General features: G+C 49.6%; 1 protein-coding gene across 10 annotated transcripts; it reads left to right on the forward strand.

Annotated features, from left to right (window-relative positions):
• The first annotated feature begins 1,456 nt into the window (after window positions 1-1,456).
• On the forward strand, window positions 1,457-27,451 carry ABO (ABO, alpha 1-3-N-acetylgalactosaminyltransferase and alpha 1-3-galactosyltransferase). Of its 10 annotated transcripts, XM_024345493.2 has the most exons (8): window positions 6,217-8,034; window positions 8,541-8,562; window positions 15,696-15,765; window positions 16,490-16,546; window positions 17,998-18,045; window positions 19,754-19,789; window positions 20,347-20,481; window positions 21,542-27,451. In XM_024345493.2, the coding sequence occupies exons 1-8, from the start codon at window positions 7,984-7,986 to the stop codon at window positions 22,230-22,232; spliced, it is 1,110 nt and encodes a 369-aa protein (XP_024201261.1). In that variant the 5' UTR covers window positions 6,217-7,983; the 3' UTR covers window positions 22,233-27,451. The 10 variants fall into 10 exon arrangements, with proteins under 10 accessions (XP_063643539.1, XP_054513740.1, XP_063643540.1 ...); XM_063787470.1 differs by lacking the exons at window positions 6,217-8,034; window positions 8,541-8,562; window positions 17,998-18,045 and adding exons at window positions 1,620-1,689; window positions 17,025-17,053; XM_055078614.1 differs by lacking the exons at window positions 6,217-8,034; window positions 8,541-8,562 and adding an exon at window positions 2,406-2,489.
• The last annotated feature ends 180 nt before the right edge of the window (window positions 27,452-27,631 follow it).

The raw sequence follows: 27,631 nt of genomic DNA on the forward strand, positions 1-27,631 counted from the left end.
CTGCAGTCTCAGAAGTGGCCTGTTGGAATGGGGTCTGCAGGCAGGGAAGCCTTGGGCCAGAGTCCCTCAGGGGCAGGAACACAGCCCCCAGGCTTGTCCCACTTGTCCCTCTGAATAGTTAAGGGCTGCCCACAGGGAACTTCCCTCCCTCCCTCCCTTCCTCCCTTCCTCCCTTCCTCCCTTCCTTCCTTCCTCCCTCCCTCCCTTCTTTCCCCTTTTCTTCCTTCATCCTCCCCTTTCTTCCTTCCTTACTGTGGTAAAATACACATAACATGAAATTTACCATCTCAACTATTTAAACATGCACAGTTCCATGGTGTCGAGTTCACTCACATCGTTGTACAGCCATCACCAGCATCCATCTACAACACTCTTTTCATCTTCCCAGACTGAAACTCAACACCGTTCACAGCTCCCCATTCCCGCCTTCCCCAGGCGCCCACCATTCTCCTCTCTATTTCTACGAATTTGATGACTCCAGTCCCTCAGATATGTGGAATTGTGGCTGGGCGCGGTGGTTCACATCTGTAATCCCAGCACTTTCAGAGGCCAAGGCAGGCAAATCACCTTAGGTCAGGAGTTCTAGAACAGCCTGGCCAACATGGTGAAACCCAGTCTCTACTAAAAATACAAAAATAAGCCGGGCATGGTGGCACACATCTGTGGTGCCAGCTACTCAGGAGGCTGAGGCGGGAGAATCGCTTGAACCTGGGAGGCAGAGGTTGCAGTGAGCTGAGATCTCACCACTGCACTCCAGCCTGGGTGAGAGAGCGAGACTCTGCCAAAAAAAAAAAAAAAAAAAAGTAAATAGAATCGCATGGCATTTTTCCTTGTTGGACTGGATTTTACTTAGCATAAGGCATCAAGGCTCACCCACGCTGTAGCAGGTGTCAGCGTCTCCTCCCTTTCTAGGGCTGAGAAATATTCCATCTACAGACAGACTCACTCCGTGCAGCCATGACGCCTTGGTGAACACCACGGCTGCTTCCAGCTTTTGGCTATGGTGAGTTCCGTTGCTAGGAACACAGATGTGCACATGTCTCTTCCAGACCCCCTTTCAATTCCTTGGGTGTATACACAAAAGCAGGATTGCCAGCTCATACGGTAATAATATTTTTATTTTTATTTTTTGAGAAGGAGTCTTGCTATGTTGCCCAGGCTGGAGTGCAGTGGTGCGATTTTGGTTCACTGCAACCTCCACCTCCCAAGTTCAAGCGATTCTCCTGCCTCAGCGTCCCAAGTAGCTGGGATTACAGACTCGAGCCACCACGACCGGCTAATTTTTGTATTTTTAGTGGAGATGGAGGATTCACCATGTTGGCCAGGCTGGTCTCGAACTTCTGACCTCAAGTGATCCGCCCGCCTCGGCCTCTGAAAGTGCTAGGATTGTAGGCATGAGCCACCGCGCCCGGCCTCGTACGGTAATTCTGTGTGATGTTTTGAGGAATTGCCACAATTTTTTCCTGCGCCTGCACCAGGGACACGTCTCGGAGCTGGCGAACTGGACTTGGGGTGGGAGGGAAAGGAAGCATTAAAGATGCCCCCAGCTTTCACGGAGATAAGAACGGTGCCCCGGGAGGGCGGGACGGGATCAGGGTCCTGTGAACGGGGTATCAGTGTAAACTCCTCTGAGAGATACCAGGAAAAGCAGGAAGAAGCCTCTGGGAGGTCGCCTGGACCCTTCGGGAGGTAACTCCTCTTCGCAGCGGGGCGCGCTCTCCCCAGTCCCTGCAGCCGCCGCCGCCCTCTCCTGAGCTTCCTCGAGCGGACGCCAGGCAAGGGCGGGGGTCGTAGCGGGGCGGAGCGGGGCTTTGTCCACGGACCGCGCGAAGAGGCCTCAGGGCCCGGCGCGGGCGCCGGAGGGGGACTCGCTCGCAGGAGGAACGCGAAGGTTCCTCAGTCTGCGGACGCAGAGCTCCGTGGGGCCGCGAGCCGGGGCCGGGGAAGCGACTCTGCCTAGGGGGACGTCGCGGGCGCGGGGCACAGGGTCCTGCGGGGCTGGAGGGCTACAGGCTGCGGCGCGCGCGAGCCGGAAGGCCGGGGATCGTGGGTTCTGGGCCCGCAGCTTCACGGGTTCGTCTCCCCCACCTCCCCGGGGGAGCAGGATGTCAGGGGGTCGCCCCCGCCCGGGAGACAGGGTGTCAAGGGGCCCCCGGGGGCGGGGCTTCAGGGGCACCCGGAGCCGCTCGGCCCCAGGGCGGGATGCAGGGACAGGGCCCCAAGGTACCAGGGCTACGAGGGGCGCGCGGGTCCCATGGGGACGCGCGCGAGGAGGCGCCGTCCCTTCCTAGCAGGGGTCCCTGGGGACCCGCGGCCGCCTCCCGCGCCCCTCTGTCCCCTCCCGTGTTCGGCCTCGGGAAGTCGGGGCGGCGGGCGGCGCGGGCCGGGAGGGGGCGCCTCGGGCTCACCCCGCCCCAGGGCCGCCGGGCGGAAGGCGGAGGCCGAGACCAGACGCGGAGCCATGGCCGAGGTGCTGCGGACGCTGACCGGTGAGTGCAGGCCTCGGCCCCGGGTGCCCGCAAGGGAGCCGCTACCGCAGGGAATCCGGGGTGCACCCGACAGCCGGGCCGGGGTGGGGGCGCTCAGGGCTGCGAGGCTTCAGGCCGGCCGCCGCCCCAGCCTCCGAGACCCTGCGTCCTGGGGAGCCGGCGGGCAGGTGGGCTCGGCCGCGCTGTGGGTGCCTGGGACCCGCAGGGAGGATGGGCGCGGTGGCGCGGCCTGGCGGGGCGCTCGTCTCCGGGGTCCCCGGGTCCTGGTGAGAGCGGGGTCCCTCGACGCCGTGGCGGTCTCCAGCCTCTCCTCGCCCCTCCACGCTCCCCGCCTTCCATGAGCTGCTATTTTCAGCACCTACCGCCCGACCCTGGACGAGGACAAGGCTCTGGGCTGCCCTGCCCGCCCCCCAGCCCTTCCCCCGGGCACGGCGGCCAGGCGCCCAGGTTGACCGGGAACAGCCTCCATACCCCAAACGCGGAGGCGCCTCGGGAAGGCGAGGTGGGCAAGTTCAATGCCAAGCGTGACGGGGGAACTGTGCCCCGGGCCCTCAGGTGATATAGGAGTTAAGAAGAAATTATTTAGGCAACCAGATGCGGTGACTCAGGCCTGTAACCCCAGCACTTTGGGAGGCCGAGGGTGGATCACCTGTCCTTAATTTTCTTGGCGCCAGAAGATGAATTGAGTATTTACCCAGACAACAACGTCGCTTCAGAGGGAGGGATGCAGAACGCAGGGCCACGGGGCGCAGGCTGCAGGCCAGTGAACCCCAACGCCAAAGGCCAGGGAGAGCCGGGTGGGGTACCCAGAGCCAGCACACAGCCCTTTAATTTAGAGGAGTGCTGTGTACACATTTGGGGAGAGATGTTTTACTTTGATTTGGAATCAGGTGGCGGATAAGGCATACTGAGGCCTGACTTGGTGAGGGCTCCTGCCCCGGAGGTGCAGCCCTGGAGGAGCGGGAGGCAGAGGAGTGGAAAATTCATGAAGAAAACTGGGTGTGGTGTAGGTCGAGGCCCTGCCCTCAGTAATGCTCACCATTTGTCAGTGTTTACTGTGAGGCAGCACTGTGTTCAATATCGCTGAGTTCTCAGGAAGGAACAGTAAATACTTCCCGGGTCATTCTTTCACCCACGGGAAAACAGGTTTGGAGAGATCTGGTACAGTGGTCTGGTCCCAGGCAGGAAGGGCTGAGTGGGGCCTGGGACTCAGGTCTGACTGCAAACACCTGCCTCCTCCCTGTGCTGCCAGCGCCTTCCGGGTTCTTCCCTGTCCCTCCTTTGTGGTCTTTGTTTTCCTTTTTTTGTCTTAATATGTTTCAACGGATGTATACAATAAACCGCACATAAAAGGTACAGCTGGATACATTTTGACCCATTTATATGGGTCAAAATAAATGGGCCAAAATGTATCCAGTCTCGGATACATCTTGACCCAGTCAAGATGATGAACACAGCTGCCACCCCAGGAGTCTGTCCTGCCCCACGGGTTATGCTATCTTAGTTGGTCTCATGTCAGGGAGCCTTGGAGGACCAGGGACTGGGCAGTTGGTCTCTATACTCCTGGGGTTCTGGCACTGGCTCTGGCCCATGACCGCACCCAAGACAAACGTCTTGAAGACTAAGAGGTTAGGTCTTTGAGAAACCTGGCAAATGAGTGCCCATTCTCAGGTTACCCACATTCTGCATGTTGATTTAGTCATCCAACCAATGTTGGTTGAACACTGATGAGAACAAGCAGGCCTGTGCTAGAAGGTGCCTGCAGCCAGGAGCTGGTGAGCTGGTGTCCTTAGGGACACCAATGGCGAGGGACCCAGTGTGTGGAAATCTGGGGGACAAGCATGCCAGGGAGAAGAGCTCACATGGGGAAGGCCCGGCTCCACAAATCAGTCAGGCTTGTTGGGGCGGGCAGTAGAGCAGGGTGGTGGAGTCAGAGGGAGTGATCCCCCGAAAGGCAGGAAGAGGACATGAGAGAGCCTTGGAGATGACGGTGAGGATGTGGTTGGTGGGCGGTGAGCTGGGTGTCATGTGCTGGCTCCTTAGAGAATGCTCAGCTCCTTCACACCCATCATAATCCCTGGAGGACTGAGACCACGTGCAGGAGTTTTGGAAGCTGGCAGTGCACCCAGTCCCTGCTCTCCTCCATTCTGGTGGGTCTCACCAGAGATTGGCCAAGAAGAGATCAGACTATTCCTGGACCAAACTGAGGGTGGGGCTGCTATCTCTCGCGGCCCAATAACGAGATGCAGATGAACTGGGGAGAAAGAGAGTTTTTATTTCTGTAACCAGTTACAAGCAGAAGACCTGGAAATTATCTCCAGACCAACTCAAAATTACAAAGTTTTCCAGAGCTTATATACCTTCTAAGCTATATGTCTATGTGTGAGTGTGCATTCATCTCAAGACGTAAGTAATTGACTTATGTTAATCTATAACTAAGGTCTGAGTCCTGAAGACCTTCCTCTGGATCCTCAGTAAATTTACTTAATCTAAAACCCTTATCTTGTCTCCTAAATCATGGGGGTTTGGGAAGTTCCTTCAGACCCCCAGTAAACTTATTTGTGGAGTCCTGGGGAATTTCTTCAGACCCCCAATAAAACTTGTTTAATCCTAAATGGGTCCTGTTAAGAATTCCTTCGTTATTTTGTCATGCTTGAAGGCCCAGGAAAGGTCTAGGCAAAACTCTTGGTGGGATTTTGTTATATTCCAGCCTTTGTATAAGGGCACTGGCTTTTAATATTTAACTTAACCACTCAGTCAGTACTGAAACAGTTGTTAGGGAGGCCTGCGTTAGTGAGACCTGACCTGCCACAAAACATCTTACTCGGAATGCTGCCCATAACTTCAAAAAATCAGCTTTGACGGAGCCCTACTGAACACAGCTAGCATCTCTCTTCCTTCAGCTTAGGGTCAAGGGGCTGGAGTTGATGGCACCGTTAAAAGAAACAGCTTTATTGCCGTGTCATTGATATGCCATAAAATTCACCTGTTTCAAATGAATCATCTTCGGTTAGTTTACAGAGTTGTGAAATAAATTTTATAACTTTTCCATCCCCAGCCCACCAAAACTCCCTGGAACTCCTCCTCAGTCATTCCCCATTCCCACCTGGCCTCAGACAATCACTTTCTTTCTCTCCAGTCTTGCCTTTTCTGGACAGTTCCTATGAATGGAGTCCTGTGTTACATGGTCTTTTGCATCTGACTTCCTTCACTTAGAATAATGATTCCGAGATTCATGTATGTTGTAGTATGTATCAGTATTTAATTCCTTTTTATTACTGAATAATCCATTGTACGGATAGACCACATTTTGTTTATCCATTCATCAGCTGAAGGACATTTCGGCTGTTTCTGCTTTTTTAGCTATTTTAAACTGCACGCAGCACTGCTATGAACATTTGTGTACAAGACTTTGTGTGAACATGTTTTCATTTCTCTTGGGTTGATATCCAGCAGTGGAATTGCTGGGTCATACAGGAAGTCTGTATTTAACATTTTAAGAAACTAGCAAACTGTTTTCCAAAGTGACTGCCCCATTTTACATTCCCATCAGCAGTGTATAACAGTTCTAATTTTCTTTTTCTTTTTCTTTTCTTGAGACAAGGTTTTGCTCTGTCACCCAGGCTGGAGTGCAGTGGCATGATCTTGGCTCACTGCAGCCTCAATCTCTTGGGCTCAATTGGTCCTCCCACCTCAGCCTCCTGAGTAGCTGGGACTACAGGTGAGTACCACCACATCCAGCTAATTTTTGTATTTTTGGTAGAGATGGGGTTTTGCCATGTTGCCCAGGCTGTTCTCAAACTCCTGGGCTCAAGTGATCTGCCCACCTCGGCCTCCCCAAGTCCTGGGATTATAGGTGTGAGCCGCTGCGCCTGGCTGAGGGTTCCACTGTCTGTACGTCTGCAGCAATACATACCATTCTTGTGGGTAAAAGGTGGTATCTCATTATAGTTTTGATTTGCATTTCCCCAAGGACAAATGATGGCAAGTGGCTTTTCTTGTGCTTTTTAGCCATTTGTATATGTTTTTGGTGAAATGCCTGTTGAAATGTTTTGCCTTTTTAAAAATAGAGTTGTCTCCTCTGTTCAGTTTTGAGAGTTCTTTACATACACAGTATCATATATATATATATACACCAGATATATGATTTGCAAATATTTTCAACCATCAATAGTTTGTCTTAAAACTTTTTATTGGTGTTTTGAAGTAGAAAAGTTTTACATTTTGATCCATTCCAATTTATTAACTTTTTCTTTTATTGTGCATCTGGTGTCATATCTAAGAAATCTTAATCCATTGTCACAAAGATTTAATCTTATATTTTCTTCTAACCGCTTTCTAGTTTCTGTGTAAGAATCTGTCCATTTTACCTAAGTTGCATAATTTGTTGGCAAACAGTTGTTCATAGTATTTCCTTGAAATCCTTTTAATCTCTGTAAGATTGGAATTGCTGTCTCCTCTTTTAGTCCTGATTTTAGTTATTTGTGTTCTCTCTCTCTCTGGTCAATGTAGCTAAAGCTTTGTCAATTCTCTTGATCTTTTCAGAGAACTGACATTTGATTTTTTTTACTTTATCTTTTTCTTTCTGTTCTCTAGTTCATTGGTTTCCACTCTAATATTTATTAATTTCCCTTCTTCTCACTTTGGGTTTAATTTGTTCTGTCTTTTCTTATTGTAGTTACTTACAATGGAAGCTTACACACTTGATTTAAGATTTTTTTTCTAATGTAGACATTTACAGCTATAAATTTCCCTTGAAACACAGCTTTAGTTATATCTCATAAATTTTGGTATGTTGTGTTTACATTTTCATTCAGCTCAGAGTATCTTTTGATTTTCTTCTTTGACCCATTGCTTATTTAGAAGTGTGTTGTTTAATTTCTATGTATTTATAGATTTCCCAAATTTCTTTTGTTAATTTCTAATTTCATTCCCCTGTGGTTAGAGAAGAAACTCTGTGGATATCAGTCCTTTTGAATTTCTCAGAATTGTTTTATGGTCCAGCATATGATTGACCTTGGACACTGTTCCATGTGCACTTGAGGAGAACGTGACTTCTGCTCTTGCCAGGTGGAGTGTTCTAGAGATGTCAGTTGGTGTCCAGTGATGTCAAGTCATTTGTATCTACTGATTTTCTTTCTAATTATTCTATCCATTATTGAGAGTGGGGTAGGATTTTGGTGTCCAATTATTGTTTTTTTGTTGTTTTTGTTTTGTTTTGTTTTGTTTTTGAGGTGGAGTCTCACTTTGTCACCCAGGCTGGAGTGCAGTGGTATGATCACAGCTCACTGCAGCCCCCACCTCCCAAGGCTTAGGTCACCTCAGCCCCCTGAGTAGCTGCAACTACAGGCAAGTACCATCATGCCTAGCTGATTTTTGCATTTTTTGTAGACAGGGTTTTGCCATGTTACTTAGGCTGGTCACGAACTCCTGGGCTCAAGTGACCCACCCACCTCGGCCTCCCAAAGTGCTGGGATTACAAGCGTGAGTCACCATGCCCGGCCCAACCATTACTGGTGAATTGACTGTTTCACCCTTCAATTCTGTGAGTTTTTGCTTCATGTATTGCTGCGGGATAATTAAGGAATCGGAGAGACCGATGGGGTTGAGGAGGAATTATTTAATTATTTAGGCGCACCGACCCAATCAGATTAACATCCAAAGGACCAGGCCCCAAACAAAGAGTCAAGCTACCTTTTAAGCATTTTGTGGGGTGGGGGGAGATTTGTGCAGGGGGAAGAGTATTACAGAAGCGAGAAACAAAGAGTTATTCAGTTAAGACATGCATTACATCATTTCTTACTTTTCAAGGAACAACACGTTTTATGACTCAAGATTATCTGTTTAGTGACCTTGCAGCTGCACAGCTAGAGAAACAGAGTCTTCGCAATGCCTGGGAAAGGGAGAGATAAGGCTCACTAGCCACAGAAAAACAGCCAGTTAATTTTTAAAGGACTCCAGCCCTTTCTCTTCCTCAAGGGGAATTGGTTTTTTACATACAACTGAGTTTTTGCTTACACAGTTTTTAATTTCTTTTAATTCCTGTTCTAGTGTTTTGGGGCTAGGTTGTCAGGTATGTATATATTTCTGTTTGTTATATTTTCCTGATGTATTCACTTTATATCATGGCAGAATGTTTCTCTTTAGTAAGATTTTTGATCTTAAAAAAGTTGGCCAGATGGGGTGGCTCATGCCTGTAATCCCAGCACTTTGGGAGGCCAAGGCAGGTGGATCACCTGAGGTCAGGAGTTCAAGACTAGCCTGGCGAACATGGTGAAACCCCGTCTCTACTAAAAATACAAAAAAATTAGCCAGCCGTGATGGTGTGCGCCTGTAATCCCAGCTACTTGGGAGGCTGAGGCACGAGAATTGCTTGAACCTGGGAGGCTGAGGTTACAGTCAGCCAAGATCGTGCCACTGCACTCCAACCTGGGTGATAGAGTGAGACTCTGTCTCAAAAAAACAAAAAAATTATTTAGTCTGATGTTAGCATTTCTCCTCAAGCTCCCTTACGGTTGTTTGCATAGCAAATCTACTATCCTTTTGCTTTGACCTATTTGTATCTTTGTTTCTAAAGTATGTATGTCTCTCACAGGCAGCATATAGTCAAAGCTTAAACAAAAAAATCCAGTCTAAGGATCTCTGCCTTTTGATTGGCATGTTCATTCTATTCCCATTCAATGTTATTATTGCTGTGGTTGGATTTCCATCTATCAGTTCACAATTTGTTTTCTATGTTTTATGCCTTTTTGTTCTTCTGTTCATCTTTTACTACCTTCTTCTGTATTAAGTATTTTCTAGTGTAGCATTTAAATTCCCTTTTTCTTTTTAAGTGTGTATTTTAAAGTTATTTTGTTAGTGTTTGCTCCAGGGATTACAATATGCATTTTAATTTATCAGGATCTACTTCAGATTAATACTAATTTTAGTAAAATACAGGAACTTGACTCCAATGTAACTCCATTTCCTCCCTCCTTGCTTGTGGTTTGTAGTATTATTGTCATATATGTTCATCTATATATGTTATAAACTCAACAACATGGTGTTATAATTATTGTTTCACACAATCTTATTTCTTTTCAATTCAGTAAGACAAGTAAGGAGAAAAACACTTTTCAAGTCTTTTATATTACACTGTATATTTATCACTGACTTTCCTCTTGATTTCTTCCTGTATATTCAAGTTATTGTCTGGTGACCTTTCCTTGCTCCAGTATATATAATAACTTCATTGCCTCCTTGCTCCTTTATGCTATTATTGTCATATATATTATATATGTTTATGCTGTGAGCCCATCAGCTAAGTCAGCTTAGCAACGTCTCAAGATACAAAGTCAATGAATAAATCAGGCTGGGTGTGGTGGCTCACACCTGCAATCCCAGCACTTTGGGAGGCCAAGATAGGTAGATCACTTGAGGCCAGGAGTTTGAGAGCAGCCTGGCCCACATGGCAAGACTCCATCTTTACAAAAATACACACACACAAAAAAAGTTGAGTGTGGTGGTGTGCCTGTAATCCCACCTACTTGGGAGGCTGAGGCATGAGAATTGCTTGAAACCAGGAGGGAGAGGTTGCAGTGACTGGAGATCACACCACTGCACTCCAGACTGGGCAACAGGGCAAGACTCAGTCTAAAAAAAAAAGAAAAAAGAAAAAAGAAAAACAAGAATAAATCAATTATTTTTCTATAATACTTGCCACAATCAATTGAACCATGAAAAATTTTAAATACCATTTACAGTAGCATCATAAAACATGAAATATTTAGAGAATAATTTACCAAATTAGGAGAAATGTCTATACAATTAAAACTGCAATACAAACCAGGCACCATGGCTCATGCCTGTAATCCCAGCACTTTGGGAGGCCAAGGTGGCCAGATCACTTGAGCCCAGAAGTTTGAGACCAGCCTGGGCGACATAGTGAGACCCTGTCTCTACAAAAAAAAAAAAAAAAAAAATTAGCTGGGCATGGTGGCATGCACCTGTAGCCCCAGCTACTCAGGAGGCTGAGGAGAGGATGACTTGAGCCCAGTAGGCAGAGATTGCAGTGCATTCCAGCCTGGGCTACACAGCAAGACCCTGACAAAAAAAAAAAAAAAAAGAAAAGAAAAGAAAAAGAAGGTCACAAAAAAACAGAAAACTGCAAAATATTGATGACAAAAATTAAAGAAGACATAAATAAATGGAGAAATATACCATGCTCATGGATTGGAAGACTTACATTGCTAAACTGTCACTTCTCCCCAGATGGATCTACAGAGTCCACATAATCTCACTTAAAACTCCAGAAGAAATTTTTGTAAAGTTGACAGCTGATTCTAAAATTTTACATAGAAATGCAAAGGTCTCCGAATAGTCAAAACAATTAGAAAAAGAAAAACAAAGTTGGAAGACTTACTTTCCAGGCTGGATTTCAAGGTGGACTACACAGCTACAGTAATCAGAATAGGTTGCTATTAGGATAGACAGATAGTTCAATGGAACAGAATGCAGAGTTTAGAAATAGGCCCACACAGAAATAGTCCATTGATTTTTTAATAGTTGCTTTTTGATAAGGGTGCTAAGGTAATGTGATAGAGAAAGGAAAGTATTTTCAATTCAAATGGCTGAAATGACTGGATATCCATTGGGGGAAGAAAGGGACTTTAGCCTTTCACACAATACACAAAAATTATGGAATTCTGAAGAAAATAAGAGAAAATGTTCATGAACTTGGGGTAGGCAAAAATTTAATAGATGAGGCAAAAAAAAAAAAAGGCCCAAACCATAAAAATGGTTTCATTCTTATAAGGATAAATTAGAGTTTATAAAAATTAACACTTCCCTTCAAAAGAAAAATTAAGGAAAAATGAATAAATAAGCCACAGACTGAGAGAAAATATTTGTTTTCTAAGAAGTATTTTGTTTTTCATTTTATGGGTTCATAGTAGGTGTATATATTTATGGGGTCCCTGAGATATTGTGGTTCAGTCATACAATGGAAAATTCACATCATGGAGAACTGGTATCCATCCTGTTGAGCAATTATCCTTTGTGTTACAAACAATCCAACTATACTCTTTTAGTTATTTTTATTCTTTTTTTTTTTTTTTTTTGAGATGGAGTCTCGCTCTGTCACCCAGGCTGGAGTGTGGTGGCGCCATCTCAACTCACTGCAACCTCTGCCTCCCAGGTTTAAGTGATTCTCCTGCCTCAGTTTCCTGAGTAGCTGGGACTACAGGCACCCACCACCACGCCCGGCTAGTTTTTGTATTTTTAAACTTTTTTTTCTTTTTTCTTTTTCTTTTTTTTTTTTTTTTGAGATGGAGTCTCGCTCTGTCGCCCGGGCTGGAGTGCAGTGGTGCAATCTCGGCTCACTGCAACCTCCGTCTCCCAGGTTCAGGAGATTCTCCTGCCTCGGCCTCCCAAGTAGCTGGGATTACAGGCATGTGCCACCACACCCAGCTAATTTTTCGTATTTTTAGTAGAGGCAGGATTTCACCGTGTTGGTCAGGCTAGACTCGAATGCCTGACCTCGTGATCCACCCACCTCGGCCTCCCAAAGTGCTGGGGTTACGGGCGTGAGCCACCACGCCTGGCCTTCGTTTTTGTATTTTTAGTAGAGATGAGGTTTCACCATGTTGGCCAGGCTGGTCTTGAACTCCTGATCTCAGGTGATCCACCTGCCTCGGCCTCCCAAAGTGCTGAGATTACAGGCATGAGCCACTGTGCCCGACCTCTCTTTTAGTTATTTTTAAATGTGCAATTAAATTATTATTGACTATAGTCTCCCTGTTATGCTATCAAATACTGGGTCTTATTCATTCTTTCTATTTATTTGTACACATTAACCATCCCTACATACCCTCTCACCCCTGCCACTACCCTTCCAAGTCTCTGCGAACCATCCTTCTATTCTCTATCTCCATGAGTTTAATTGTTTTGATGCTTTGATACTACAGATAAGTGAGAACATGCAGTGTCTGTCTCTCTGTGCCTGGCGAGAAAATATTTGTAATATTTGTATTTGGCAAAGGACTTGTATCCAAAATATAGAAATAAATTCTGCTCAATAATAAAAAGAGAAACAACTTAATTTAAAATGAGACCCAGTGTCTACAAAAAGTAGAATAATTAGCCGGGCATGTTGGTGCATGTCTGTAGTCCCACCTAATCAGGAGGCTGAGGGGGAAAGATCGCTTAAGCTCAGGAGTTCGAGGTTGCAGCGAGCTGTGATCGTGCCACTGCACTCCAGCCTGGGTGACAGAGTAAGATCCTGTCTAAAAAAAATAAAAATAAAGGGCCGGGTGAGGTGGCTTATGCCTGTAATCCCAGCACATTGGGAGGCTGAGGCAGGTGGATTGCTTAAGCCCAGGAGTTCAAGACCAGCCTGGGCAACATGGTGAAACCCCATCTCTACTGAAACCACAAAAAATCAGCTAGATGTGGTGCATGCCTATAGTCTCAGCTACTCAAAAAGCTGAGGTGGGAGGATCACCTGAGCTCAGGAAGTCGAGGCTGCAGTGAGCCGTGATCATGCCACCACACTCCAGCCTGGGCAACTGGAGTGGGACCGTGCCCCCCAAAAATATATATAAGTAAATAAATAAATAAATAAATAATAAAATGAGCTAAAGATCTGGACAGGCTTCATAAGAAGCAAGCAAATGGCCAATAAATATATGAAAAGATGATTTACCTCCTTAGTCATTGGACACACTTAGATACCACTCCTCATCCACTAGCATGGCTAAAGGATAAAAGAGTGACCATCAAGTGTTGACAAGGACTGTGGTTCTCGTACATTCCTGGCGGGAATGGAAAATTCAGTCACCACTTTGGAACACAGTTTGGCAGTTTCTTACAAAGTTAAACATACACTTACCATATGACCCATCTTTTCCATTCCTTGGTATTTACTCAAGGGAAATGAAAACACAGGTCCACAAATACCTGCACATGAGTGTTTACAGAAGCTTTGTTGCTAGTGGCCCCAAACAGTGAAAAAACCAAGTGTCTGTCAATAGGAGACAGAATAAATGAATTGTGGCGGATTAACAATGGCGTGCTTCTCGGCAATGAAAAAGAACGAACAATTGATACACGTGACAATATAGGTGAATCTTCAAAACAGCATGCGGTGTGACGCGGCCAGACATAAAAGAGCATGTATCCGATGATTCTGTGTATGGGAAACGCCAGGGAATCAGATCCATGGTTGCCAGGGTCAGGAGGGACCTTACTGGGGTGATGAAAATGTGTATATGTTGTTTGGGGTGGTGATTACATGTGTACATACATTGTGTGAAACTCATCAAAACCGTATACCTAAAGTGGGTACATTTTATTGGATGTAAGTTATCCCTCAAATTAATTAATTTTCAAAGTTTTAAAAAATGGAACCATTTTTGCCAAATTGAAGGAAAATTATTTCCACCGAGATTTCCCTACAGCCAAACGATCTACCAACTACAAAAATGGAAAAAATAATTTAGGACATGTAAAGTTCAAATGTTTTGCCTCCCACGTTTCTGTTTCAAGAAGCTATTCGAGATAAATCGCTCCATGGTCACAGGACTTAGAAAGGTGGAGGTAAACACACACAAGCATTATAAGATAAGAAGTAACAGATGAATTAGTTGAAAGGGACTGATTTCGGGGGAAGGAATAGGAACTGGGCCAGGAGATAGACGCCTTTCAGGCTTGCCCTTGTGAAAACGATAGTCCCCTCTTACCTGCGGGGGATAGGTTCCGAGATCCCCAGTGGATGTCTGAAACCACAGATAGTACCAAACCCTACAGAGAGTATGTTTTCTCCTATACACACATACCTATGATAGGGTTTAATTTATAAATTAGGCACCGGGTGGGATTAACAACCATAATTAATAGTAAAATAGAACAATTATAACAATATACTGTCTGAGGCGGGTGGATCACTTGAAGTCAGGAGATCGAGACCAGCCTGGCCAACATGGTGAAACCTATCTCTACTAAAAATACAAAGCCAGGCGTGGTGGTGGGTACCTGTAAACCCAGCTACTCGGGAGGCTGAGGGAGGAGAATTGCTTGAACCCGGGAGGCGGAGGCTGTAGTGAGCCGAAGGTGCCCCTTTGCACTCCAGCCTGGGCAACGAGCAAAACTCCATCTCAAAAACAACGACAAAACAACAACAACAACAAAAACAATATACTGTAATAAAGGTTACGTGAATGTGGTCTCTAAAAAAAAATGTGTATATATCTTAGTTTGTGGGTTTTTTGTTGTTGTAGCTTTGTTTATTATTAAGAGACAGGGTCTTGCTCTGTTACCCAGGCTGGAGTGCAGTGGTGTGATCATGGCTTACTGCAGCCTTCACCTCCTAGGCTCAAGTGATCCTTCCACCTCAGCCTCCTGGGACCAGAGGCATGCACCACTATGCCCAGCTAATTGTTTTTTGTTTTTTTTTTCTTGATAGAAATGAGTTCTCACTATGTTGCCCAGGCTGGTCTAGAACTCCTGGCTTCCAGCAATTCTGCTGGCTCAGCCTCCCAAAGTCCTGGGATTATAGGCACGAGCCACGACGCCTGTCCTCAAAATATTTTACTGTACTGTACTCACCTATTATTGGCCTTTGGTTGACCATGGGTAACTGAAACTCCAGCAAGCGAAGGTGTGGATAAGGGAACTACTGTACATGACTTTAATATACATAAAATCACCTTAAAAGAAAGACAATGATTGTTTCCAGAGCATGAGCCTCTGAGACAGCAGGGAGATACTAGGGGAAGTTGGTGGCTCCTCTCCCTGGCAGGAACTGGTCTGGGCTCCTGGCTCAGCCTGGCCATGAGGCTGTCCTGGCCTCCCTCGGTGGGTTCGACAGTGACCTCGACATGCTCATTTCAGTGTGGTTCATTCCGGTCTCCCAGGGGAAGGGGGTGCTGAGTGGAAGGAGGTCACTGGGAAGCCGGGGTGGCTCTCAGAGTCTGCAGGAGCAGTCGGGCTGATGAGCTGGGAGGAGCAGACCGCCTCCCTCTTCTCTGAGTGGGAGGAGGGCCAGATCTGGACTGGGTTTGGAGATGCTCAGGTGGGGCTCAGAGCATCACCTGTGGGGCAGAGGGACCATCTTGGCAGATGAAGGCCCGTTGCAGGGTGTGATGCCTGAATTACAAGGCAGGACAGGTAAAGTGGGGCAGGTGAGAGAAGGAGGGTGAGTAATGTGATTTTTCTACTCCTGTTTTCCAGGAAAACCAAAATGCTACGCACTTCTACCTATGATCCTTTTCCTAATAATGCTTGTCTTGGTCTTGTTTGGGTAAGACACATTTGACCATCGAGGCTGGCCTGGTTTGGGGAGAAGTGACCACAGCAGCCAATCAGACCCATGGGGCCTCCCTGAGCTCCCCAAGTATCACAGTCATCAGGGTCCTAAGGACAGTTGTTGCCTGCGTCCAGCTCTGGCGGAGGGTGTGTTTACTTGCTCCCTTATTTTAGCCTCACCTGGGCAACAGGCTCATCTCACTCCCATTTAAAATTTTCCTAAGTGTGAAGTCTAGGGCTGGGAGAGCAAGCCCCTTGCCCACAATTGCGTGGCTGGGGGTGGGGAAGGCAATTCTGGGTCCCAAGCTGTTAGTCGCTTCCAGACACAGAAGGTCCCAGAACCAAGAGTGAAGTCACCTGTCAGCTCTACTGGGGCATCTGTGGACACGGCCTGGAAACACTCCCTGACGTGGCCTCAGGGACTGCACTGACCAAGGCACTGGTGGCGGGGGGTGAGGGAGCTGGGGCTCTGGAGCTCCAGCAGGTGCCCATACGTGAGCAATATCCCAGGGACCACCCTCCTGCCCACCTCCCGGTGTGGGACGTGGCAAGGCACCTGAGCTTTGCTGAGAACTTGCCCTACCTGCCTCGAGGCCTTGCAGCTTCACTGGGAACTCTTATGCTCACGCTGCTGGCCGCACCATGCACTTTTTGGAGGAAGGGACCAACAGGCAGTCTTCGTTCTGTGTCCTGAGTCTTGGCACACTTCCTTTCTGCAGTTACGGGGTCCTAAGCCCCAGAAGTCTAATGCCAGGAAGCCTGGAACGGGGGTTCTGGTGAGTGCAGGGAAGAGCAGGTGGAGCATCCATGCTGGCCGGGGTGCTGGCTGTGGGTGGGGGTCCCACTCTGGGAACTCCCCCTCCCCCTCCTGGGCCCGCTGTCTATGCTCTGCCCGGTGTAGACATGCTCAACTCTGTGGCCTTGAAGGGTCACCTGGATACGTCTGGAGTCAGCCTTGACTTCCCTTCTGACCTCCAGTCCCCAACTCCAGGCTTACCCAGAGTTCCCATGCATGGTCTCTGCTCCCCTATCCCCACCCCTCCTCCACCAGCCATCCTCAACTCTCCCTTTGCTCTCACCCCTACACTGGGTTCCCAAATCCTGCCAGCCCTGCTCTTCAGCAGCTCACGTGCCCACTGGCCTCCCTGCCTTCGACGTCCTGCTCCAGGGGTCCGGTGGGGCTGCCCTCATCTCTGTGACAGCCTCAGACTTGTCTCCCCATCCCCATCAGCCCTGTCCCCCTTTTTCTCACAGCAGCTGGAGTGATCTTTCCAGAACATAAGGTAGGAGGCTCTCCATGATCTGATCCTGCCTTCCTGACCTCCCCAGCCTCATCTCTCCCTCCTCTGCCCTCGCCCTCTGTGCTACAGCCAACGTGGCCTGTCACTCGTCCACCTGCCATACTGTCCTGACTCCAGGCCTTTGCCTGTGCTATGGCCTCTGTTGGGACCACTCTTGTCTCTCCCCTGCTGTGTCTGCTAATTCCCACTCGTTTCAGTGATCCATGGCTGCAGAACACACCACTCCATCCATGGAAAACAATCACAATCATTGATTACTATCTCTCCCTGGGCTTCCTGGGGTGGACTGGGCTCAGCTGGGTGGTTCACTTTGGGGCCTCAGCAGTCATGGGCAGACAGTGGCTGGGGTCACTGCAAAGACTTCCCTGCATCTCTGGCAGTTAATGCTGGCTGTCATCTGAGACACCTACCCAGGGCCTCTCCCTGGGGCCTGGGCTCCTGCTCAGCTTGGTTGGGAGGCTCCAAGACCAACATCCCAAGAAAGATGAGACAGAAGCCAGATCACCTTTTTGGGCCTGGCTTCAGAAGTCACCCAGCGTCACTTCTGCTGCATTTATTTCTTAGAAACACAGAATATCAGACCCCATCTCTTGATGGGAGGGGGCCTCATGGTTTGTAGACATGTTCTGAAACTCCACTCTGCCTGGCCTTGGCTTCGACGTGTCTGGTGAATGTGTGGGCTGTGAGGCTCCCCGAACGTAGACCTCAGACTGCAACGTTGGCCGTTACAGGGTCTGGCACACGGGCCCACGCCAGGCCCATTGCCACAGTGATGGTTGTTCTGTGACTGTTTCTGGTGGCCTCTGCTCCACACTCCAGGCTGACGCTGTGTCCCTTCCACTGGGACCCTCGGGTGGCTTCCATGCACTTGTGCCCTAAATCCTGCTCCTAGACTAAACTTCATCTCCTGTGTTCTCATTCTGCAGCATGGCTGTTAGGGAACCTGACCATCTGCAGCATGTCTCGTTGCCAAGGTATAATGTCAGTGCCTCCCTTCAGTGCCTCCCATGTCACAGAATTGTCCTGCAGCCCTGGCACATGTGTGCGTGTGGACAGAAGCATGTGGGAGCTGGGGCAGGTCCTCTTTCCCCCTGTGGCTCCGAGGGAGGGGGCCGCTCCTTCCCCAGTCTCTACCCTGACTTGGCCCTCGTCCTGCAGCCACTCAGAGAGCACGATGGAGCTGGAGCTTCAGTTTTGACCAGCTGCGTGTCGCCGGCTTTTGTGTGTGTGTGTGTGTGTGTGTGTGTGATGGAGTCTCGCTCTGTCGCCCAGGCTGGAGTGCATTGGCACCATCTCTGCCCACCGCAACCTCTGCCTCCTGGGCTCAAGTGATTCTCCTGCCTCAGCCTCCTGAGTAGCTGGGATTACAGGCGCCACCACCACACCTGGCTAATTTTTGTATTTTTAGCAGAGACAGCGTTTCACCATGTTGGCCAGGCTAGTCTTGAACTCCTGACTTCAAATGATCCGCCCGCCTCAGCCTCCCAAAGTGCTGGGATTACAGGCATGAGCCCCGGCACCTGGCCTTCAAATTGGCTTTTAAAGAAGATGACCAGCTGGTCTGTTCTGTCTGGGGCCTTGGAGGGCTGTTTCCCAGGATGTGGGCCTTTATCAGTGCTGACCTAGGCAATCAAGGCCAAGCTGGCCACACTGCTTTTGATTTTTTTAAAATTGTGATAAAATACGCTTAACATAAAATTTGCCATCTTAGTCATTTTGGAGTGTTCAGTAGCGTTAAGTCCATTCACATCGCTGTGCAGCCATCACCACCATCCATCTCCAGAACTCTTTTCATCTTGCCAACCTGAAGCTCTGTCCCCATAAAATAGCAACTCCATTTTCCCTCCCCCAGCTCACCATTCTATGGTCTGTTGTTATGAGTCTGCTACTCCAACTACCTTTTATAAGTGGAGTCAATGGTACCTGTGTTTTTATGTCGGGCTCAAATCACTGAGCGTGATGTCCTCACGGTCCATCCAGGTTGTACCAAGTGTCAGAATTTCCTTCGTGTTTTCTGCTGACTCCCTGCTTTTAAAGGCCATCTTGGACATTCAAATTGTGGCCGTTACTGACAGTTAAAATGGCCCTGGCTCATGTCTCCTGAGCCTCTACAATCCTTTAGGTGGGGACAGTACTGCGGCCCACACGTCCCCACAGGCTGCGTGTGACACCTGACAGTGCTTTGTGCCACTGTGGAGCAGGTGTCACTCTCCCACTTCTCAGAGAGGAAGCCGGGCTCTGGAAGCCAGCAGCCCACAAGGAGGCCCAGCAGGCTTCGGGCCCAGGTGGGGAGGTCTGCACATCTCAGGGCCTTTCCCTGGGAACAACCAGGGACAGAGGCCACACACCCAGCCTCCTCTCTGCCCACAGTGAATTGAGACACAACCCCTTACGTCCCTCCCAGCCTTAAGTCAAGTGGAAAGCAATGGCCCCTGAGGTCACTTAGTCCCTCTTGCCAGTTTATAAGTGTGAATCAGAGACTCTGAGCTTCGGCCCTTTCCCGAGGTCCCGGGATTATGAGCTGACACAGCCCCCAAGCAACCACAGTGATTCCAGCCTGGGAGTGTGGCCTTGGCGGGAGGGTCAATGCCCAGTCATGGTTCAGCGGCTGTGCACACCCCCTGCTTACCTGCATCCCACGCTTTCCATGCAAACTCACGTGGCGGCGCTTTGTGCTTGCAGGATGGTCTACCCCCAGCCAAAGGTGCTGACACCGTGGTGAGTAAAGTTACTGACACTGAAACTGAACGCAGCTCAAGGGGCTGTTCTGAAGGTATTAGAGGGCAGTTTCCTTGATGTAAATCTCAGTTGGGGCTGCTTCCCCGTTCTCTCCTCTCAGATTCTCCTGACATCTGAATTCAGAGGCCCACATGGCTGTCCTCTTTCCCTTTGCTTTCTCTGACTTGCGTCTCTTGTTTCCTGTCCCTTTGTTCTCCAAAGCCCCTGCAAAGGCCTGATAGGTACCTCCTACCTGGGGAGGGGCAGCGGGGGTTGGGTGCTGGGGAGGGTTTGTTCCTATCTCTTTGCCAGCAAAGCTCAGCTTGCTGTGTGTTCCCGCAGGTCCAATGTTGAGGGAGGGCTGGGAATGATTTGCCCGGTTGGAGTCGCATTTGCCTCTGGTTGGTTTCCTGGGGAAGGGCGGCTGCCTCTGGAAGGGTGGTCAGAGGAGGCAGAAGCTGAGTGGAGTTTCCAGGTGGGGGCGGCCGTGTGCCAGAGGCGCATGTGGGTGGCACCCTGCCAGCTCCATGTGACCGCACGCCTCTCTCCATGTGCAGTAGGAAGGATGTCCTCGTGGTGACCCCTTGGCTGGCTCCCATTGTCTGGGAGGGCACGTTCAACATCGACATCCTCAACGAGCAGTTCAGGCTCCAGAACACCACCATTGGGTTAACTGTGTTTGCCATCAAAAAGTAAGTCAGTGAGGTGGCCGAGGGCAGAGACCCAGGCAGTGGCGAGTGACTGTGGACATTGAGGTCTCTCCTTGTGTTCAAGACAGAGTAGGGTGGCGGCCAGCCTTGTCCTCCCAGAGGGTAGATGGGAAAGGTCATTCATGCAGCATCTTACTGAGCTCACGTGGGCTCGTGGGCTCGTGGGCTCGTGGGCTCGCCAGGTCGGTAAAACCCAGCTCCTTCTCCAGAGGCTGCGTCTCACCCAGGGATGGTGGCTTCTGCTGCCCCCTCCTCTCTGTAACTGTGGCCGGCCGTCATGCTGAGCCACCCCCTCAATACAAGGCTCCAGATGTTTCCTGCTCACTGACCAGAGATAGCAGGAGGGGGACACCTGTTTGCTGTCCTTGGACCCTAGAAAGAGGATGCTGGCAGAGCCGTGGTCACTTCTCTGTCAGATGTAGGTGGGGCAGGCAAGGCAGTTGGCCCCAGACACCAAAGGAAGTGGCTGACCCACAAGGCCCTGGGACTCTGGGCCAGGCCAGAGAGGGAGCTAGCCAGGCAACTGCAGACACATACTTGACTTCTCAGCAGCTGTGGGCAGCTGGGCCAGCGACAGTGGCGGAGGCCAGGAATGACTTACTCTTAGGAATAGGTGCAGTTCAAGCCTGGAGGGAGGAAGCTCTAGGGTGCAGAGGCGGGTGTGTGGAGGCCTCGCGTGCAGCTTATAATGAGGGAGCACGTGGCCGGCCTAGCCATAAGAAGGGCAGCTGCGTGGGGAGGCGTGGCTCAGGCCAGGCTGAGGGGGAGTGAGCAGGCGCCAGCCTGCGGCCTGCTACCAGCCTCCAGCTACCTGCCCTCAGCCCTCCTTAGTAAGAGGGGGTGCTGGTGGTCCCCCATCGCTGGGAAGAGGATGAAGTGAGTCGCAGCCCGAGGACTCGCTCAGGACAGGGCAGGAGAACGTGGTGCATCTGCTGCTCTGAGCCTTCCAATGGCCGCTGGCGGGCGGGTGCAGGACGGGCCTCCTGCAGCCCAGGGGTGCACGGCCGGCGGCTCCCCCAGCCCCCGTCCGCCTGCCTTGCAGATACGTGGCTTTCCTGAAGCTGTTCCTGGAGACGGCGGAGAAGCACTTCATGGTGGGCCACCGTGTCCACTACTATGTCTTCACCGACCAGCCAGCCGCAGTGCCCCGCGTGACGCTGGGGACCGGTCGGCAGCTGTCGGTGCTGGAGGTGCGCGCCTACAAGCGCTGGCAGGACGTGTCCATGCGCCGCATGGAGATGATCAGTGACTTCTGCCAGCGGCGCTTCCTCAGCGAGGTGGATTACCTGGTGTGTGTGGACGTGGACATGGAGTTCCGCGACCACGTGGGCGTGGAGATCCTGACTCCGCTGTTCGGCACCCTGCACCCTGGCTTCTACGGAAGCAGCCGGGAGGCCTTCACCTACGAGCGCCGGCCCCAGTCCCAGGCCTACATCCCCAAGGACGAGGGCGATTTCTACTACCTGGGGGGGTTCTTCGGAGGGTCGGTGCAAGAGGTGCAGCGGCTCACCAGGGCCTGCCACCAGGCCATGATGGTCGACCAGGCCAACGGCATCGAGGCCGTGTGGCACGACGAGAGCCACCTGAACAAGTACCTGCTGCGCCACAAACCCACCAAGGTGCTCTCCCCCGAGTACTTGTGGGACCAGCAGCTGCTGGGCTGGCCCTCCGTCCTGAGGAAGCTGAGGTTCACTGCGGTGCCCAAGAACCACCAGGCGGTCCGGAACCCGTGAGCGGCTGCCAGGGGCTCTGGGAGGGCTGCCAGCAGCCCCGTCCCCCTCCCGCCCTTGGTTTTAGCAGAACGGGTAAACTCTGTTTCCTTTGTCCGTCCTGTTGTGAGTAACTGAAGCCTAGGCCCCGTCCCCACCTCAAATCACACACACCCCCTCCCCGCCACAGAGACACCATTACATACACAGACACACACAGAAAGACACACACAGACACAAAATCACACACACACCCTCCCCGCCACAGAGACACACCATTACATACACAGACACACACAGACACACAATCACACACAGCCCCTCCCCGCCACAGAGACACACCATTACATACACAGACACACACAGACACACAATCACAGATACCCCCTCCTGGCCATAGAGACACACCGTTACACACACATACACAGAAAGATACACACAGACACACAATCACACACAGCCCCTCCCTGCCACAGAGACACACCATTACATACACAGACACACACAGACACACAATCACACACACACCCCCGCCACAGAGACACACCGTTACATACACAGACATACACACACACACAGACATACACAGACACACACAGACACACAATCACACACACCCCCTCCCCGCCACAGAGACACACCATTACACACACAGACACACACAGAAAGACACACATACACACAATCACACACACCCTCTTCCTGCCACAGAGACGCACCATTACATACACAGACCCAGACACACAGACACACAGAGACACAGACACACAAACATAGACACACACACACAGACACACACCAGACACGCAAAGACACACAGACACAGATACACAGATACAAAGACACAGACATATAGACACACAGACATGCACAGAGACACATGGAGACACATGCAAAAATGCACAAAGACATACAGAAGTGTACACACAGACACATAGACCACACAGACACACAGACATGCATGCAAACACACAGACATGCAGACATGCACACAAACACAGACGCACGCACACAGTCTTAGGCAGCCCAAATTCAGCACCTGGGGCATAAGTTCCTGGAGGGGTGGCCACCTTCAGCCCCCACGGTAAGGTCCTGAGGAACCTTCCCCTTAGACAAAGGATCATGGAGGAGGTCTCTTCCGGAGCCTGGAGGGAGGCCTCAAGTGGTCCTTCCACCTCGGCATCCCAAAGTGCTAGGATTATAAGCATGAGCCACTGCACCTGGCCCCAACATCATTTATTGAACAGACTGTCGTTTCCACATTGTGTTTCTTGGCATTTCTGTCAAAAATCAGTTGACCGTAAATGCATGGATTCACTTCCGGGCTCTCTATTCTGTTTCATTGGTCTGTTTGTTTTTATGCCAATACCATGCTGTTTTGATTATTATAGCTTTATAGTATATTTTGAAGTTAGGTAGTGTATTGTCTCCAGCTTTGTTCTTTTTGCTTAAGATTGCTTTGGCTATTTAGGGGTCTTTGTGGCCATTACTGACAGTTAAAATGGCCCTGGCTCATGTCTCCTGGGCCTCTACAGTACTTTAGGTGGGGAAGTACTGTGGCCCACATGTCCCAACAGGCTGTGTGTGGCACCTGACAGTGCTTTGTGCCACTGTGGAGCAGGTGTTACTCCCTCATACGAATTTTAGGATTATTTTATTTATTTCAGTGAAAAATGTCAATGAAATTTTGATAGGGATTGCATTGAATCTGTAGATTGTTTGGGGTTGTATGGACATTTTAACAATATTAATTCTTCCAATTCATGAACATGGGATGTCTTTTTTTTGGCACCTGATCTCAGATATGGGACAGCTTTCTAATTATTTGTATCTTCAATTTCTTTCACAAATGTTTTATAGTTTTCAGCATACAGATCTTTCACTTCCTTGGTTGGATTTATTTGCAAGTATTTTTTGTAGCTATTGTAAATGACATTGTTTTCTTGATTTCTTTGTTAGGGTATAGAAATGCTACAGATTGTTGTATGTTAATTTTATATCCTGCAACTTTACTGATTTCATTTATTCTAACATCTTATTGGTGGAATCTTTAGGGTTTTCTATAAGATCATGTCATCTGTAAACAGGGACAATTTAAGTTCTTCCTTTCCAATTTGGATACCTTTTATTTCTTCCTCTTGCCTAATTATTTTGGCTGAGGGCCAACTTGTTGGGTTTGTTGTTGTTGGTTTTTGTCTGTGTCTTTTCGTGTTGCTGGCTTTTCCAGCACACAGTCGCAGATATATGAGGCAGAAAGAAAACCCAGGGAACTCCTGTCATGTCATTCCTCAGGTCCCAAGGTCCCTACATGGTCTGCCTTCTTCTCTCCACCTTTTAGTGTTTGATATACATACATTTATGTATGTAGTTATATATGTATGTGTAATACCCAGGGAAATATACAGGGATTTTAACTGTCCTTAGTGTAGGGCGTGGGGACAGGTGCATCTATTCTACCTTGCCTGGAAGTGGAAAAATCTTCAAGAAATCAATTTATCACCAACTGGCATGACAGAACTCCCGGTTTAGTGTCTAGCTGTCCCCACTAAAATCAATCACCATGCCATCAGGCACTCTCTTCCCTCTGCTGTGTACTGGTACCTGAAACAGCATCCAGCACCCTGAGAGCACAGGAAGTCTGAGGGCAGGAAAGAATGAACGCAGCTTCTTATGTGCCCCACCCAATAATCCCAAGTCGAGCACGGACCTGGGAGCTGAAGAGACAAGCTGGAGGTCAGGCAGTTCTATTACTTAAGCCTGGTTCTTCCTGACTCCAAAAGCCAGGCGCCACCCCATGCTCCTTCCCAGCAGAAGCTGGTTTTCACCGGGTCAGGAGGACAGGATGGCTATTCCTGACCGTTGTACAGCAGTGCCACATCTCCTAGTTTCCAGAACATTTAATGTGTTGCTGTGGAGGCCTGGCAGCTCTGAAGTAGCCCCTTGCGCCCAGGAGAAACCGGGCCTGGAGGGGTGGGGTGGGGTAAGCTGAAGCTTCCAGTATCCCACGTGGGCATTCTGTTGCTGAGGGCAACAGAATGCAGGGAGGGGAAGGAGCAGGCAGGCACACCCTTCCTCCCTCCACATTTCACTGGAGTTGACCTGTGTCCTACTGTGGTTGCACCTGGACCAGCCCAGAGGGACTGGAGTGACTCTTCCCGCAGGTAGGGCACAGCCAGCCTGGGCACAGGGCCTCGCTGCAATCCCTGCGCCCCGCCTCCCTGGGGGATTTCCAGGGGTTGTCCCGCTGCTTGGTGAGCTGGGGGTGTGGGGGACCACAGATGAGGCAGGCGCCTAAATTGCTTGGGCGGAGTCCAGCTGCTCTCTCCCTCCGGGCCCCTTCCTGTGTCCTCGGGCCCCTCGGGTCCCTGCACCAGGCCAGCAGCGGTCGGGTGTCAGAGGTTCAAGTCCGGGCTGACTCCTCGGACGCACCGACTTTGCCCAGGAGGGCTGGGGAGAGGGCAGCCCCAAAGTGTCATCTTTGATTATTCTTTGTCCCCAAAGCCAGCCTTGGGCATGTGCCCAGCACAGGGAGAGCTGATGCCTCCGTGGGCTTGAGTCATTTTTGCTTCCTTGCCCCTCTCTGCTCTGTTTGGTTTAAAAAACAAAAACCAACACCCATGGGTGAGGCGAGGCGAGGCGAGGCGAGGCGTGCCTTGATCCACCCGCTTCCTCCCCTGCAGCCTCGGGCCCCATCCTCCCGCGTGGCCGCACTAGGGGTGCTGGGGGCGGAGTGGGGACCAGACCTGAGTGGGTTCTGGGTTCCGCTTCGCAGCAGGAGCAGCTGGGGCATCATCAGTTGGGCAGGTGACCCAGGATCTGAGCAGGAATCTTCCAGGTGGAGGTGGGGCCGCCCCTCTGCTTCCCACAGCTGCCTTCTGCTCTGGGGGCAGCACTGGCTGAGAATCCAGTGAAGTAAGGCCTTTGAAATGGTTTTGATTGTCAAAGTAATGTTTATGTTTAGCCATTCCTTTTTTTATTTTTTATTTTTTGAGACAGGTCTCCCTCTGTCACCCAGGCTGGAGTGCAGTAGTGAAATGTGGGCTCACTGCAACCTCCACCTCCCAGGTTCAAGTGATTCTCCTGCCTCAGCCTCCTGAGTAGTTGGGATTACAAGTGCCTGCCACCACACCTGACTAAGTTTTGTATTTTTTAGTAGAGATGGAGTTTCACCATGTTGGCCAGGCTGGTCTCAAACTCATACCCTCAAGTGATCCACCCTCCTCGTCCTCCCAAAGTGCTGGGATTTTGCCATGAGCCACCACGCTCAGCCAGGTTTAGCCATTTTTAAAAGGTGTGAACAGATAATTAAGCCTATTAGCAACATTAGAAAATTTAAGTTAAAATTTAAATGACTCTAGCAAGAATTAGCCCTTAGGTGCCCTGGGTCCCCCTCCTCACCGCCCCCCACCCCGCCGCCTTCTGAGAAGCGTTTTGTAATTTTTCTTATTTATAAAATGGGTTTGATTCAAAACTGACTTTTCCTCTTCAGAGTCTCACAGGCCCTTCCCCAGGTCCAAGAGGCTCTTCTGTGGCCTGATGACAAGTAGCTGCCTAGCCGTGGTAGCATCTCCTATCACATGTTAAGGGGCCCCTCCCCAGGGCCACACCTGGCAGAAGATGGCTTATGATGTTAGCAGCTTGAAAGTAGTGTAAACCAAAGATAAAATTCTAAGCCCACTCCCCCAGCCATCGGAATGGACCCCTCCTCTTGTCCAGGGCACTCCAAAGTTAACCTGAAAAACTGGTTCAGGCTGTGAAGAGAAGGTGGAGTGGACATGCCTCATTTATGTCCTCCTCCCTGTTGGAATTCAGCAAAGCTGACCAGCGTGAACATTAACACAGACCTTAAGTCTGATTAGTGGCATTTACAATCTATACTCTCTGAAGCGTGCTACCTGGAGGCTTCCTTTGCATGATAAAACTTTGGTCTCCACAACCCCTTATCATAACCTAGACATTCCTTTCTAGTGATAATAACTCTTTCAACCAATTGCCAATAAAAAAATTTTGAATCTACCTATAACCTGGAACCTCCCCGCTCCACCTTCGAGTTGTCCTACCTTTCTGGACAGAAGCAATGTGGATCTTGCATGTATTTGATTGATGTCTCATGTCTCCCTAAAATGTATACAATTAGGCTGTGCCCAGATCACCCTGAGCACATGTTCTCAGGCCCTCCTGAGGTCTCTGTCTCGGGCCATTGGTCACTCAGATTCGGCTCAGAATAAATCTCTCCAAATATTTTTCAGAGTTTGACTCTTTTTGTCGACAAAAAGCTCATCAGATTAAAGCTGTTGGAACTTTAAATTACTTCGAGCCTTGAAAGAATGTGATTCTGAGACCCTAGTCAAGCAGCAAGTCGCTGTGAACTTTGCTTCTCCAATTATAGATTAACGCTCTTCCTTTCTTGATTTGTAAAATGT

The sequence above is a fragment of the Pan troglodytes genome, chromosome 11 (genome assembly GCF_028858775.2).
Source record: "Pan troglodytes isolate AG18354 chromosome 11, NHGRI_mPanTro3-v2.0_pri, whole genome shotgun sequence".
In the NCBI taxonomy this organism is placed as follows: Eukaryota; Metazoa; Chordata; class Mammalia; order Primates; family Hominidae; genus Pan; species Pan troglodytes.